Raw genomic sequence first — 15285 nt, forward strand, 5'->3', positions numbered from 1 at the left:
GTCATATGAATCACAGAGCATGAGCATGTGATATTTATTAGCATTAAACCCAACAATAATAACATAACATTGTGATTTTTTTTTTTCTACAGAGAACACAAATATAAAACAGTATTTTTTTTTTACAAAAAAGCAAATTAAATACGAGAAATATCCCTCCCTTTTACTTACACACTAAATATTACATTAATCCATATAAATGTAATAACTGTGAAATTATGTAATTAATGTAATAACTGTGAAAATATGTAAAATTATATATAAATGTATAACTGTGAAATAAACACATTTCATAAATACACAAATATATAACACAAACTATATCCATAAATTATCTAAATTATGATAAATATTTCACCACTTGTTGAACACTTTCCTCATTTCACGCAAAATATGCATTTAATCTGAACCCTCACTCAAAACATTGCAACTGTTGTTTTAATTTTCCTTGCTCCCCATCAGTCAGGTTACACACTCAGATGGTCAGGGCTGACATGCTTTGCTTTACTTCCACTGGATCAGCAAGTGTACAAGAAAGGATATGTGCCCTTGTGCCAGTTTTCTTCGATAAAACCTAATAAAAATATATAATACATTCACTCAACTTCTCAATTTCTATCTAGATCGATATTCTAGTTACAATAACACAACATTCACTATCCAACTTGTTTATGGTTCAATAATACAAATTGTATATCACTATTTTAACTAGAGTAAATATAAATATAGTACATCAAATTACAGGTACTACTTATGACAAAATATTTACTGTACATTTTTAAATAGTATCTTATACCTTCAGATAAATTTTGCATCTCTCCAGCAGAAATCTCCACTTCATGGTCATTCGATGAGGCTCTGGGAAGCACATAAACTCCTCCGACTAAAAGTATAATAAAGTTTGCTTTTAGAAATGATCTGTTTTCATATTATATATAAAAAAAGATTTCAGTGTTTTTTCTTAACACCTGGGACACCTTTTGCTATCTGGCATGCACTTAAAATCACATAAACTTCACATAAACTTACTTTCTTTTTCATACAGCAGGAATAACCTTTATTAAATAAAGATACTCATTTGTACTCAATTAATTAACATTAAATTATTTTTTTAAAGGGTGGGGTGGTAATCATCCAATATCCTGACCTTACGAATGCTGCTCATTCAATGTTTTTTCCAAAACCAGGTTTGTCCTGCTTTTGTTGGCCTAACTGCCTAAATTGTGCAGGAATCTTTCTACTACATTTTGAAGAATTGCTTTGAGGATCTGACTGCATTCAGGGAGAAAACACCAGCACATCTACAACTCATCTCAAACGTTTTTAATGGATTTTAATTTTTAATTTGCTTGTTTTTACTTACTGTGCAACCCAGTGTTTTCTCAGCAGCTGTGCCTGTCAGAGAACAGCCCTTCAGTGTTCCAGTGTGATCACTGATATTAACCAGCAGGCTGAAGTCTAGAGAGGCTTCCAGTGGTTGTCCTTGACTAGGACATGCCATGTTACTGCAGGCCCCAATTTCCTCACTGACTTGGAACCTGCATTTGGTGCTAAAACATAAAGACAAATAGATCAGTGGTTCATTCATGTTGTGAACATAACATGTGGTGTCAGAGAACAGGACTGTGTTGGGCTATCTGCATTTTATACTTACCACCTGCTGCAAATAAGTTTGGACATGGAGGAATCTAATCCTAGAGTTGTAAAGAATGCATAGATCACACCATGGAAGACATCTGAGCTGTCTTGGATTTTGGCTTTGATTTGTTTCACTGTCATCACCTCATTAATGGATTCCACTAGGAAATAAAATAGATGTATATATTCAAATTTGGAGATTTGTCTTAGACTGCCTTTATTGAGTTTACAGTTTGTACAGTAAGTGTAATATTTCAGCAGTAAGTGCAGTTTAAATTCCACTAAAACCCAGCTAATCCATGCAATCAACAGAAAGGTCCTGCTGACAATCTCATCCAGCCAAGGCTGTAAATATTGAAAACTAACTGTTGGAATTAGAAACTTGAGATGGAAGACAAGACACATGATATAAAGCAATGAATACATACAAGGGACATTATCACTCTCTTGCTCATCTAGTCGTCCACTGTCAGATATTTCCCTTGCGTAATTAAACAGCTGGTTGGCTTCAGTTGTATCTATACATGGAAAAGAACAATTAACTAAGATTAAATCTCACAGAGACGAGAACATCCACTGGTTAAGAATGAAAGTTTGATTGGAGAAGTTTGGGGTACAATCACATTCTTACCAGGATTAATGGTAATGATTGTTTTTGAGGTGGCTGTTGCCAACATGCTGTTACGAAATCCATCAAAGCTGGTGCGAGCATCCGCGATGAACAGCACTAATTGTAAAAATACACATCTCTTAATCTTGTCACAAAAAAATGCTGCAGTAAAATGTTGATTTTACTGCTGCGAATGACCCTACCTGTCTCTCGTGGTGTTAGTGCCTGTAGAAGCTGAATTGTCTCTCGATCCCAGCTAAGAAATAGGGCATTAGTATGAAGAGGATGAAAATAGGAAATAAAAAAATATTCTGGATATACAAGAGACATTCAATACCATACAAGAGGGAAGGAAGCCAAAGTTTCATCAAACAGCTTTATCTCTAGCCTCTGACCATTTCTTCCTGCTGAAGTAGTAAAGAACTTCTGCTCTCCGACCTTAACAAAAGAAATTAAAAGCTTGATACACAAAACATATGGTTTTATCAGTTAGTGATTTCCATACAGTTAGTTAGTTTCCTACCGATCGCACAGCAGCAAGAATGTTAATGAAACTTCCATTGAGGCTTTGCCCATTTGCAGTAATGTCTCCCAGTGAATAGAAGTCTCTTGAATCCTTTATTGGTATGTGGAAAAGAGACAGGAGCCTGGTCTCTGTTTCTAAATCTGAACACATCCTTATGGCTGAATGAGTTTCTGTCACCAGCAATCTGTAAAAACTGTGGACAAATGAATTTGTTTTGAATATTTTAACGAAGTATATTGGTATTTTTGTTGCATGTTTCTTTACAAACTGTTTTCACCAGTGTGACACTCTGTGTCAGGTATAAACCATAATGAAAATAATGTATGAGTATACACTATTAACTATTCATGATATAGTTTTAAAAATATATATATTATGCCACCTCCTTGTTTCTATACTCTCTGTCTAATCTGAACCCCTACTGGCTAATCTTTCAGCTCCACTATACATATGGGAGCAATTTGTAGTTCTATAATTACAGGTTGTAGTCTTTCTGATTATCTGCATACTTTATTATCCTGTTTATTCATTGGTCATGAACTCATTCTCAGCACAGCAGAGACACTGGAATTATGGCAGTGTGTAAATGTGTATTTTATGCTGGTTCAAGTAAAAAAAAACTCAAGAGGTATACAAATAATGGTGTTTATTATACTGTGACATTTTTCCTATAATTTGATTTTTAAATATCTAATTATATTGTCATGCTTGTATCATGAGCTATGTTCTGTCCAATACATAGTCCAATTATTTTACCTTGAGGTTGAAGGACAGAATCGGTCTTCTCTCTCAGGATCTTTGTTAACAACAAGTGGATTCTCAATGACAACTGAACAAAAGAAGAAAAATAATAAAAGCTGAGTTTTAGTTACATGCTGTCTTGCAATATGCAGTAATATAAAACTGAACAATTAAAATAATTTCAAGCTGTGTCTCACCACAATCTCCAATTCTGATCCGGCTGCAAAGTCCTTGAACATAATCCTCTTTGCCCCATGAAGACACATTAATGCAATGGTCTAGGGAGTCTTTAATAGTAAAGCTGAAAGTGAATCGTTCAGATCCAACATCTGGAATATAAAAAACAGCTTTATAAAACATATAAATATAGACCCATAATGTGCAAATTATTTAGGAAAACTACGTTTTCTGAACTTTAAGAGCTTAAACAGAAAGGGGGAAACTGCAAGCAGGCATTTAAATAATAAAAATATGTAATAGTGTAGGAAATATGAAACTAATGAAGCTAATTTAAGTTCTGAGGTCACTAACTTCTTCTGTCAGGAAATCCTCTGGTGTCAGTCTTTGCAATGATAATTCCAACCACATTCTGAAAGTAAGGTAAGAAAATAGTTTTTAATAATAAGCTGTTAGGAAACATTTAGGGTCTACTTTACAGGTTTCTTTCCATGTATGTAATCTTTATAATTAATATATGCATATATGCAGTGGTAAGTAAGAAAGATGATTGCTAACAACATTTACCCATTTCCAGATATAATACTGTTTACAGCTTGTCATTTCATGTAACTAGTATCAGCATTGTATTCTGATGGGATTTTAGCCGAATGTGTTTACAACTGGGACTCAAATGCATCTCTGTTTGTCAGACTGAATAGTGGGAAGGAATATGCGCATGCTCATTATGCCGGCATATTACTGGTGTTTTGGTTGTGCCAAAAGAAATTTTGATTGTCAGATGTGGCTTGGAGACACAGATATGTTTACAATGCAATAACGTGGCTTAAATGTGTCTCAAACCACCTTACTAAGTGTTCTGAGTGACTGGATTTGTAGTTATCTTTTTTAAATGTGCTGTATTTTATGTGGCTTCATCCAAATATAATACTGATAATAGTATAATACTAATATAATACGGATCCTCAAGACACATATTTTTCGCATGCTTGATTTATCACTTTTTAGGTTATGAAAGTTATTAATGTAAATAAATATCGTCTTATACTGTTATTTTAATGTTGAGGAAGAGCTTTTTTTGTTTTTTACAATTCATTGCATTCAGAGAATGCTATTGGTTAGAAAATATGATAAACATAATTGTAACTAATTCTACAATGCATAGAAAAGGCTTTTGATAGCATATTCAAACATTTCATTGGTACTATTATTATCATTACAGGCTATTTTAATTAGGCTATCAACTATTTTTAAACCTAAGCTACTGTTTTAATACTTTTGATAAGTGACTATATACTATAATCATTCCATTTAGCAACAGGTTGCTAGCTGACAGTTATAAATCATCTAAAGTAACTTAGCTAGGTTAGCTTAATTAGTTAACTGAGGTAGTGTAACTTGCTAACTAGTGCTAATTTATCTAAATTATCTATTTATCTGTTGTTTGAGTGTTATTCTCACCGGGTGTGTGGTATTGGGGCTTAAATCTGATATTGGAACACAGTTCTGCGCAGGAACATATGCCATCTTTCCACCTGAAACAACAAGTAACAGAAACTCATGAGAGAAAAAAGAACATTTAAGCCAACATTACACTGAGAAGTGTTTGTCCTGTTAGCCAATTAGCAAGTGGCTAGTTAGTTAGCTTATCTTAGCTTAGCTAACCAAACAAAACCAACCTAAGCTACAGCCCTGTTTACTGCAGTTGAAACGTTTATGTTTGGTAGTAATTACATAAAAAATGTAAAAATCGTACCAGAAAAAAATTAAGAGCAGTGTCACACAAAAGTAAAATTAAATAACAGCTTGTTTGGTAATTTTGGTCTAACTGTTACAGCTAAAGACCACACACACTGTAGCTAACTAGTGTAAACTAACCTACGCTAACTACCTTAGCTGCTAAAAGAAGCTCACGTTAACTAGCTAACCTAACTGAGCATGAGGTGGAGCTGGAGGAATGAGTCAGATTTAGTCCAACTACGAATAGCTTAATTTTAAAATGCTGCATATCGATTGGTCTTTTATAGAATATTAACCTTTTAAAAACAATTTTACACTTTTGTTTTAATTTTGTTTCTCTAATAAATATTTATTTCCAAAAAAAAAAACCCTGCCATTTCTTATATAAAGCCAATATAAATATATCTATAATGGAAAGAAGTCAGGAGAATGGCACCTAATATGTTTTTGAATTAAACCTTACATACAGTACCAGTCAAAAGTTTGACCTCTTCTAATTCAATTAGCTTTCCTTTTTTGTGGCCGTCACAAGGTTTTTTTGTTTACTACATAATTCCATGTGTCCCATAATTGTTTTCATGTCTTTAATATTAATTTACAAAGTAGAAAATAAATGAAATAAAGAAAAACATTGAATGAGAAGGTGTTCAAACTTTTGGTACTGTATATACCAAGCACTTTTTAAAGAAAATTATACAGGTCTAAAATAGGGTAGAGCCACCGTTTGCGCTTGGAACATAAAGTATATTAGTCAAGAACTGATACATCCAGCTAAAATTCTATTATTTTTATATTCCTCTATTTTATACTTCTCATTTTTTGTTTGTTTTTGGAGAGTATATGACAATTCCTGAAGCTGCAGCACTTGGTTTTTAAGTCACACTGTTAGATAAAAAAAAATCACTGTAGACCAAACAGTTATTTTCATACTTTTTATTGTCTTAAGAAAAGCAAAAATTTTCAACCTGTTTATGTACCTCAGTGGAGCCTAAAATTACATCATTAAATGAGCCTGAGGTACCAGACTTACAGAGTATACATTGTAGCATGATAGAAATATTAAAATTACTTACAATGCTATCATCATCCAAAAAAAAAAAAACCCCACAAAACTTAATATTTCTTACAGCCATATGAATTGGCATAACAGGAGCATAAAGCAACTGTCTTAGTGCAATTACCAGAGTTATTTTACTGCATAGCCTGAGCAAATGTTTGGTTTTAGCAAAGATGGAAATAACATCACAATCCAGTGAATTAAACATGAGAAAACATGCACAGAGATGAACCAGACAGGGCCAGCACTGTAAGAAAACAATGGGTTTTATATACTTCTGAAAAATAGTTTGACATCTTTTTAAGATTCTATAAAGACCTTTTACTTAAAAAAGCATTTACCCAAGCAAAGAACATTTATTATTAACGTTCAAATGGTTCTTTATGATGTTCAATACAGAACCTCAGCATTTACTAAAGAACCTTTCAAGAGACTTGCAGCCAGGAACTATATTTTCCTTCTAAAGGGGTTCAATGCATTGACTAAGCTTATTCCTTGGCTAGAAAACAAACCTGTAATGAAAATAAAAAAAACATAAACATGTGCGTCAAAGAGTTTACATGTTATTACTACCTAAATATTCTCATTATTTCTTTTACAGTGGTTATTAAACAGGATGATCACAAACATCTGTGCACAGGACCTCCCATCAGGCTTTTTTCCTGTACGCTTCATAGGCTGAGCATCCCTTTGTGTGCGGTCAACAGCAGCTACGCCAGAGCAAAGAGCTTCACCTCACTTTAGTGTTTGTCGACCTTATCTGTAAAAGACAGAGCATTTAATGAGATTATTGCATATGATGTGTGACTAAAGCAGGGTAAAATGAACAAATGCTGCCTAAATTACCTTTAGGGACAAACTTCAGTGAGTGGCTGAAAATTCAGAAGCGTGATTGCCCTTCCTCTGGACCATCATTCAGAAACTCATGACCCAGTCCATTGCCACACTTGCCACAAAGAACCTGCAAAACAATCCAAACAAACCAGGATGAACTACACAACCTTAAAATCTCAATTATCCGACTACCCTACAGTGAAATGCTGCTCTAGATTAATAACGAGTACTAATAATTATTTCCTTAGTGGTATTTATCAGTTAAAGATTTGTTGTACCTTATAGGCTGTAAGAGTTTCCATCATTTTGGTTACACTGTCTTCACGGATGGTCTCAGTGAAGGCAGGCCAGGGAGAGGAATGGGCATATTTGGACCTGCTTGAAAACAGTGGATGTCCACACTGAGAGCAAGCATATATTCCTGCAGACGAAAAAAAGGGAATCTTTACAGGTCATAGACAATAATCTTTCTTTTTTAATGCTTCTTTTTGGATAATTAATATTCAATTAATTTGTATTTAAAGAGCATTATGAAAATTAGTCTCTGATTTCTGCAAATTTAAATTGTTGATTTACAGTTACACTTTTATATTAACAATATTAACTGAACTGTGAATGCAACATATTGATAAATTAATCACTGTGTTATTCCACCAGTCACAGTCTCCTGTGAGTATAAAAGCTATAAACGTAAGTTTTTTTTTATATTATAAAGTAACAGTTTATCATGCTTGTTCTGGAATTAAATGGCACTGATCATGTGCATGTGGCCAATTACACATAACATACACGTTATGTAAAAATATCTATATCTAACCCAGTGAAGAGATCATTTTTCAGTTGGGAACTCATTAAGCTACATAATAAACCATATGTTTGCGTTACTGTGACAGATTAACCGGGATAAAATAATCTTAATATAGAGCAATATTCGCGATGACAGAATAAAATAAAATCCGTACAATAAACACGGGACTCTTCTGCTCTTCTAAGTACTGAAATAACCTAGGTTATCTAAGCTCACCTAAGGAGTTACATCATATGTGCTCACTTACATCATTGTTACGGAACAGTGTAACGTTGAATGGACAAAAACACTACATACCCGGTTTAAAGTGTTCTTTATACACCTCCTTCCCGAAAAACGAACAAAAAGACATTCTGTACTGAAGTAACTGCGGTAAACAGTTCACTACTTCAGCTCAATGTGAGTGGGTCCAATGAGCAATATTTTTCCGGTCACGTGATCGTGACGCCACTCCACCGGCTCTGGCTTCACCAGACAGCAGTAACAGCGCCAAACAGCCGGTAGGGGGCAGCGTGTGCACGCGCCACATGAATTACAAATCTGCTCAAAAACATTGTTTTTTGATAAAAAAAAATGATCTGATGTAAATCTCTAAATATATAGTTTTTTATTTTCTTCTGATTTTTTATTTTTTATATATCATCTCTGTATTTTAATTTATATATACATATATATGGATTTGTTTTTTTAAGTGTATTCTATATGTATCCTTTTTTGTACACATGCTACTCAACTTGTTTATGCTGATTCCTTGTATTACTATTACTGTATACCTACCTAGCCCATCTAATATTTAAGTACTAGTAAATTGATATGTCTGCACAATAATAATAATAATAATAATAATAATAATAATAATAATAATAATAATAATAATAATAATAATAATAATAATAATAAAGAAGCATTATTTTGAGCATTTTTGACAAACAACAAAACAAGGGTTTATAGAAAATAGTAAATACCTGTTAATACTAGTTAAATATAATAATAAAGCAACTTTTATATAAAAAGTAACACAAACACCATCACTTTGATTATATGGTACATTTCTTTATATGGTACATTACTTATTTAGATAGAGATTTACATTTTAAATCAAATTGATAAAGTCATTTGCTTGAGGGGAGTTTCTAGCCAATATGCTTGTTCAGTAAGGTGCATGTTGATTTTTTTTTTTCTGGACTTCAGATATCTCTGGTGTTTTTGAAGCAGAGAAAACAAAAAACTTTCTTTGGTCTGGAGCACAGAGAAAAACTCTAAAATGTGCAGATCAGCAGGCCACCAGGATTAGGGCTGAAAAGAAACGCTTATTTAAAATACTGCGGTTTAATAATGCACTTTAGCATTAGCTTACATGGAGCAATATTCATATTATGACCTTATAATTCAGGCGATCCATTCATGTTTTTGGAGCACAATATACACAGAACAATACACATAAGGTTATAGAGATATTTACTGGGCACAAAATTAAGCCAATAAAGTTATTTTTTTCTTAAAAGATAAAATATATAATAAAAACATTCACAGTAGGTAAAATGCATTTAGAAGGGAAAAGTGCTATCACACAGAATAAGGCTTACAGAAGACAGACATACACTAAGACTTTACACCACAGTTTCTGTAAAATTGTTAAAGTATTTCTTATTGTTAAAAATGTTTATACCATGTGTGAAAATCCATCTGCGTAGCTTGGGGTAAAATGCTCTTCAGACAGTGCCTCTTGTAACTTATCATTCATTTTTACTCATATTTACAGTAGTTCTTTAGTATTTCTGGAAGCTCCAACCAGTCCAAAGCCATTCTGTGGACGATATGCTTCTGGATGGTCTTTCGGCAGAGCGTCTGGAGTGAGGAAACTACAATAGAAGTGAGGGAAAAGAAAAAAAAGAATTGGGTTACTTTATGAACAAAGAATATTATTTTAAACTTTATGTTTGTGTACTGTATTAGGATATTTGATCTTATTGCAGATTTATATCATAGTAGATACACAATCTTAATATTTATAGATATGTATTACCCATTACACATTCAGAGGACAATGTAAAGCCTGTGTGTTATGTTTTTTAAATGATTATCTGGGTTGTGTGGTAGCCTGTAGTCTTATGAATCCCATCCTCGATTTTTTTCATTCATTCATTTATTCATCTTTTTATGCGCATCTGCCTGGTCAAGAAACCCATGGTTCTGGAGACTACCCAGAACTACTGGGAGCAAGGCCATCACAATGTTGCACATACATTTAGCATAGCCAATTTATCTACACACTGTGTTATTTTTGTTTTGTGTTTTTGGAAGGAATGGAATGTTGATTGCATTTCAAACAGTATCCCACACGTTTTCAGTCAGGAATAGGTCTGGCAATGCGATTGGCTATGACATATAGCGTCTGTGTCTTTAAGGCAAACTCTTGAGGTGGCAGCAGTGTGTATACAAGCATTGTCCTGTTGGAATAGCACAGATACAAGACATCTGACATTTTGTGTTACACTTACAGTACGTTACACACTAGTTCTGTATGTGTAGCTCAATAAATATTACTCATATCAGTCTAAACTTGCAATCATTTATCTTCATTCTGAATACCATTAAAATCTGACACTTTCTTCTGGGTGCACTAGTTTTTGCTGACGGGTGTACTAAGTCACATATGAGTTAAACTTACAGCCATATTCCACCTGGACGATTCTGACACATTTAGTGGCAGCAAAAACATCTACCACAGCGTAGATCGGCTGAATGGTGGGGATTCCTTTAGCAGATGCACCCATGTCTTCACCATTGATGACAATATGCATATCAGCCAAGCCTTGTCCCTTCGGCACATATAGTACTCCAATGCGGCTGCGTCGTGCGGTGGGAGGCAATGCATTGGTCTTGTACAGATCATCCAGGATGTGACTAAACCGTCCAGGCCGACTCCGTCCCACCAGCTTGTCCCTGGGTATGCTTATGCTCTCTATATACAGATGGGTGTCTGTAAAGAAGCTTTTAGGTTTGTTGATTTCCTCATTTCTCCCATCTGCTGCCTGCACTATTTCTCCTTGACCCTCGTCTTCAGTAACCTTATTGTGGTTCCTAGTGATTGCAAACACCCAGCTTTGTCCCTGGTCCACCAGGTCAGGCAGAGAGTACTCAGGAACCATTTCCAGAGACCGAGGATCACGTGTGGTCAGGCCAATCCTGAGATGGCCACACCAGCCCAGCTCCTTGTCCTCAATCTCCACCAGGAAGATCTCTCCAGGGCTCAGTGGATGTTTACTAAAGCAGATTCCATTGGCAAAGCTTTCCACTCGAGTGGCCTTGGTTCTAGAATGATCCAGTTGCACGTTGGTTCCATGGATTGGGTGGAACTGCATAAACTGCCCCGAAACTGCAGCCATTTTAAAAAATGTCCAATTTCAACTTTGAAAAATGGTACTTTAGTATAAAAAGAAAACTTTAGAAAAGAAATCTGAATGTGGCTCTTCCCATTTTAAGTCTTAATCCAAGGTAAAAACATGGTTCTCGTGGCAGAAAGATCCTTCTGCCATGAACTCCAAAACACTGTTGCCTGAAGAAGTTTCTAGACTGAAGTGGAGGCTATTTTTGAACCACTGGACCATGTGTCACTGGCTGTTTAAAACAGATGGTAAGGTATGTAGAGCAGATAGGGATAGCACCCTCAAATAAGAATACCCCCCATTGCAAGCAGCTGAGTGCCACCTACAGGTTTAAGGCATGAGCTGTGTTTTAACATTAACTGTTTTTTTTAAATTTATTTATAATGTACAGAAGCCAATCAAAACAGACTTAGTTTACATACAGTCAAAATTTGGAAACACTTATTCATTCAATGTTTGTTTTTTTCATCTTTTCTACATTGTAAAAGAATACTGAAGTCATCCAGACTATGAAGGAACACATAAAAAATGTTAAACAAACCAAAATACTCTTTTACCGACTGATTTCAGGTGACTCTTATTTGATAACTTGTGGTTTCTAAAGCTGGTAACTCTGATTAACTTATTCTGTGAAACAGAGGTAACTCTTAGTCTTTATTTTGTGGCCCTGATAAAAGTCATAAAGTCATAAAGTTTATTCCTTACTTTTTGAATATTTTTTTTGGCCATAATATGGATTAGGACATAAATATGGCTACTATTAAGATAAGAAAGTCAAGTAATTCACTCTTGACAAGGCTACTAAATAGTTTCATATGTTTTCCTCATAGTTTGAATGACTTTAGTATTAGTATCGTAGTATCTACAATGCGGAAAATTATTTTTTTTAGGTGTATCCAGATGTTTGACTGGTACTGTATATCTGTTTTAAAGGTAAAGCAAAAAAAAGTTGAAAGAAACATTTCTTGGTTGTGGGCTGCGTCCTCCCAGTGGTGCTAAATTTAACTATGTTACTATATTTTAAGAGACAAAATGTTACAGAAATCTTTGTGAAGATTCTACAAATGTATACAACCCCATATTAGAAAAAAATTGATGCCGTGTTTCTTATTGTACAGTATTTCTAATTTGACACAACCTCATACCATGACAGACCCTTGCTTTTGGACTTGTTTGCTGATAACACTGGTTCTTTGTATCCTTGGTCTGGAGCACAATTTTTCTTTTAAAAAAAGATTTCTCTCCCCTCCATCACGGACATTTACACCACCCGCAGCATCCGCAAAGCAACCAGCATTGTGAATGACCCCACCCATCCTTCACACGAACTGTTCTCCCTCCTGCCTTCGGGAAGAAGGTACCGCAGCATCCGGTCCAGCACGACCAGATTCTGCCCCCAAGCCATCAGACTCCTCAACTGCAGAGACTGAACTGATTTCTTTTCTATTCTTTTCTGTACTGTCATTCTACCCCACTTACCCCAGAAAATGAAAGCACTAAAAAACCCTACTACCTCACTGGACTCTATTGCACACTACGTAATAGAGGTAATTACTACCTCACTGGTCTTTTTTGCACACTGTTTTGATATTTATTTTTCTTTGTCTGTATTGTGTCTGTCTGCACTTTTTATACTGTTGCACTTTTTGTTCTGTCTACACTGTGTTTATGTGCACCATGGTCCCTGGAGGAACGTTTTTTCGTTTCACTGTGTACTCTGTATATAGCTGAAATGACAATAAAAACCACTTTGACTTTTTGACTTGACTAAAATACTTTAAATTATTTTCTCCACAATAGAAGATTCCTATGTGTGATGGTCCATCCTAGATGCCACAAAGCCCAGATAAGTTGATGCCACTTCTGGACATAAGGATTCTGTTTTAAGTTGCCATTAGTTAATGCTTGACAAACATTTGCCAAAGTAATACCAAGCTATATGATTCTAGCTATTGAATGAATTTTAAATCATAAATGTTGATACAGTGATGTCTGAGGGATCTGAGATCATGGGTGTTAAACTTAGGCTTGCTCTTTGCCCTTGACGTGTGGAAACGCCTCAATTGTTTAATAATATTATGCACTGAAGAGGGACAATTATGCAAATCTTTCTTTGAGGAACATTGCTTTTAAACAATTAAATCATTTTCTCACAGATTTGTTGGCAAAGTGGAGATCCTATGCCTATATTTGCTTCTCAAAGACTATGCTGCTGTAGGATCAATTTATCTGTCTATGTGTTCAGAAATTAACTCCTCTGTTCTGTTTTATAATGTGTGTTCCACTCTATAAAGCATTATCTGGGCCAGAACAGATCTAGTCTGCCCTACCTTCCTATCTGGCACAGTTTGAAAGGGTAATGCATTCATGAAGCCTTTTATGAGGCTGCTGTTGCAAAGAATGGCTGCTGTTAGTATCAGCAGCTGTAATACCTTACCCAGCCCTGTTTACGTTCCCCATGTGCTCATCTATGTGCTTTGTTGTTCGTGTTTTGTTTTATGGTGACCCACCTTATTGTTAGTTTTTCCACCTGTGTGTTATTGTTAGTCCTGCCCTATTAGTGGTTGAACCCCAGCTGTTCCATGTTTTCTATTGAGCATATACAGTATTTAAAATGGATACATGAATGTCTATTGGAAAATGTAAGTGTGTCATTAGAAATGTGGTAAATGAAACTTGTAGCTGGTTTTCCTGGGGGAACGCTTCATGCTAGTCAAGACCTAAACTGGTCATCCAGCTTTACTAGCTTGAGTCAGCCATGCTGTTTTGTTTAGCAGGGTCTCGACTTGTTCTTCTTATTCCTGTTGTTAGCTTTGTTAGCTTTAGCATTTTTGTCTGTTTCTGCTTCCTCCCAATTTGCCATTATAATGAGCTTTGTTTTTTTGCATATATTAAAATGTGCTCACATTTGCATACTGCCTTCAAGCCTGGTTGCTTACAGCAGTGTTTCTATTGTCAGAATTTCTGAGATTGAACTCCCATATATAACAGTAATCCTAAAAAAGTCAGGATGCTGTGTAAATTGTCAATAAATGTCAGTAAAAGGCAAAACCTTAATGAACCCTAATTCTGAAATTGTCTACGCCTAATTTTGCATTTGTCTAATCTCAATTAACCCTAATTCTGGATTTGTATAACCCTAATTATCCCTAATTTAGAATTTAGGATTTGTCTAATCCTTAACTATATTTTGGATTTGTCTAATCTAATCAACCCTAACTTTGGATTTGTCTAATCAAAATTAACCTTACATTTGGATTTGTCTAATCCTAATTTAGAATTTAGGATTTGTCTAAACCCTGTTAACCCTATTTTGGATTTGTCTAACCCAAATTAACCTTACATTTGGATTTGTCTAACCCTAATTAACGCTAATTTTGGATTTGTTTAACCTTAATTTAAATATGGGTTAGACAGTTAAGCATGGTGGTGATAGCATATTGAGCTGTTTTTTCTTTTAAAAATTAAATATAATACAGTTCTTTTTTTTCTGTGATAGATGTATGTTGTCATTTATTCTGCCCCAGAAAAAGGAACAGCTCTAAGAAATCACTAAAATATCAATACTGGCATGACATTCTTGTCCATAATGCCATTAAGCCAAAGTTTTCTTTTTCAAAAATGATCACGAAACAATGTCTCAGACATTTTACTGTAATTACTGTATTTGCAACTGTTTAACATATTAAACTACTATAGGAAAGTTTATAGAGACATTAGACTATTTGATCATTCTGGAATAGATCATTTTACACCAAACCAGGA

At 34.7% G+C, this 15285-nt stretch overlaps 3 protein-coding genes across 3 annotated transcripts; all 3 read right to left on the minus strand.

Annotated features, from left to right (window-relative positions):
- Positions 1-18: 18 nt before the first annotated feature.
- Positions 19-5666, minus strand: meiob (meiosis specific with OB-fold). Its single transcript, XM_049464687.1, has 14 exons — positions 5449-5666; positions 5154-5227; positions 4047-4104; positions 3713-3844; positions 3531-3603; positions 2772-2967; positions 2586-2686; positions 2452-2504; positions 2270-2365; positions 2067-2156; positions 1655-1799; positions 1364-1550; positions 797-883; positions 19-574 (listed from the first exon to the last, which is right to left on the minus strand). Exons 2-14 carry the CDS (start codon positions 5217-5219, stop codon positions 476-478), a joined length of 1383 nt encoding a protein of 460 aa, XP_049320644.1. The 5' UTR covers positions 5220-5227; positions 5449-5666; the 3' UTR covers positions 19-475.
- Positions 5667-6350: 684 nt separating this feature from the next.
- On the minus strand, positions 6351-8566 carry msrb1b (methionine sulfoxide reductase B1b). Its single transcript, XM_049464692.1, has 4 exons — positions 8429-8566; positions 7602-7744; positions 7336-7450; positions 6351-7249 (listed from the first exon to the last, which is right to left on the minus strand). Exons 1-4 carry the CDS (start codon positions 8481-8483, stop codon positions 7230-7232), a joined length of 333 nt encoding a protein of 110 aa, XP_049320649.1. The 5' UTR covers positions 8484-8566; the 3' UTR covers positions 6351-7229.
- Positions 8567-9572: 1006 nt separating this feature from the next.
- On the minus strand, positions 9573-11731 carry neurl2 (neuralized E3 ubiquitin protein ligase 2). Its single transcript, XM_049464691.1, has 2 exons — positions 10803-11731; positions 9573-9993 (listed from the first exon to the last, which is right to left on the minus strand). Exons 1-2 carry the CDS (start codon positions 11518-11520, stop codon positions 9878-9880), a joined length of 834 nt encoding a protein of 277 aa, XP_049320648.1. The 5' UTR covers positions 11521-11731; the 3' UTR covers positions 9573-9877.
- Between the last annotated feature and the right edge of the window lie 3554 nt (positions 11732-15285).

Source organism: Astyanax mexicanus, chromosome 15 (genome assembly GCF_023375975.1).
Source record: "Astyanax mexicanus isolate ESR-SI-001 chromosome 15, AstMex3_surface, whole genome shotgun sequence".
In the NCBI taxonomy this organism is placed as follows: domain Eukaryota; kingdom Metazoa; phylum Chordata; class Actinopteri; order Characiformes; family Acestrorhamphidae; genus Astyanax; species Astyanax mexicanus.

What these genes read in the sequence shown, in the direction of transcription:
- neurl2 (XM_049464691.1), bottom strand. Translation starts at nt 11,520, where the DNA reads ATGGCTGCAGTTTCGGGGCAGTTTATGCAGTTCCACCCAATCCATGGA. An exon ending in CGTCCAGGTGGAATATGGCT is followed by an intron (nt 9,994 to 10,802) that starts GTAAGTTTAACT and finishes CTTCTATTGTAG; the next exon opens with TTTCCTCACTCCAGACGCTC.
- meiob (XM_049464687.1), bottom strand. Translation starts at nt 5,219, where the DNA reads ATGGCATATGTTCCTGCGCAGAACTGTGTTCCAATATCAGATTTAAGC. An exon ending in GATCAGAATTGGAGATTGTG is followed by an intron (nt 3,604 to 3,712) that starts GTGAGACACAGC and finishes TCTTTTGTTCAG; the next exon opens with TTGTCATTGAGAATCCACTT. An exon ending in AAACTTATTTGCAGCAGGTG is followed by an intron (nt 1,551 to 1,654) that starts GTAAGTATAAAA and finishes TTTATGTTTTAG; the next exon opens with CACCAAATGCAGGTTCCAAG.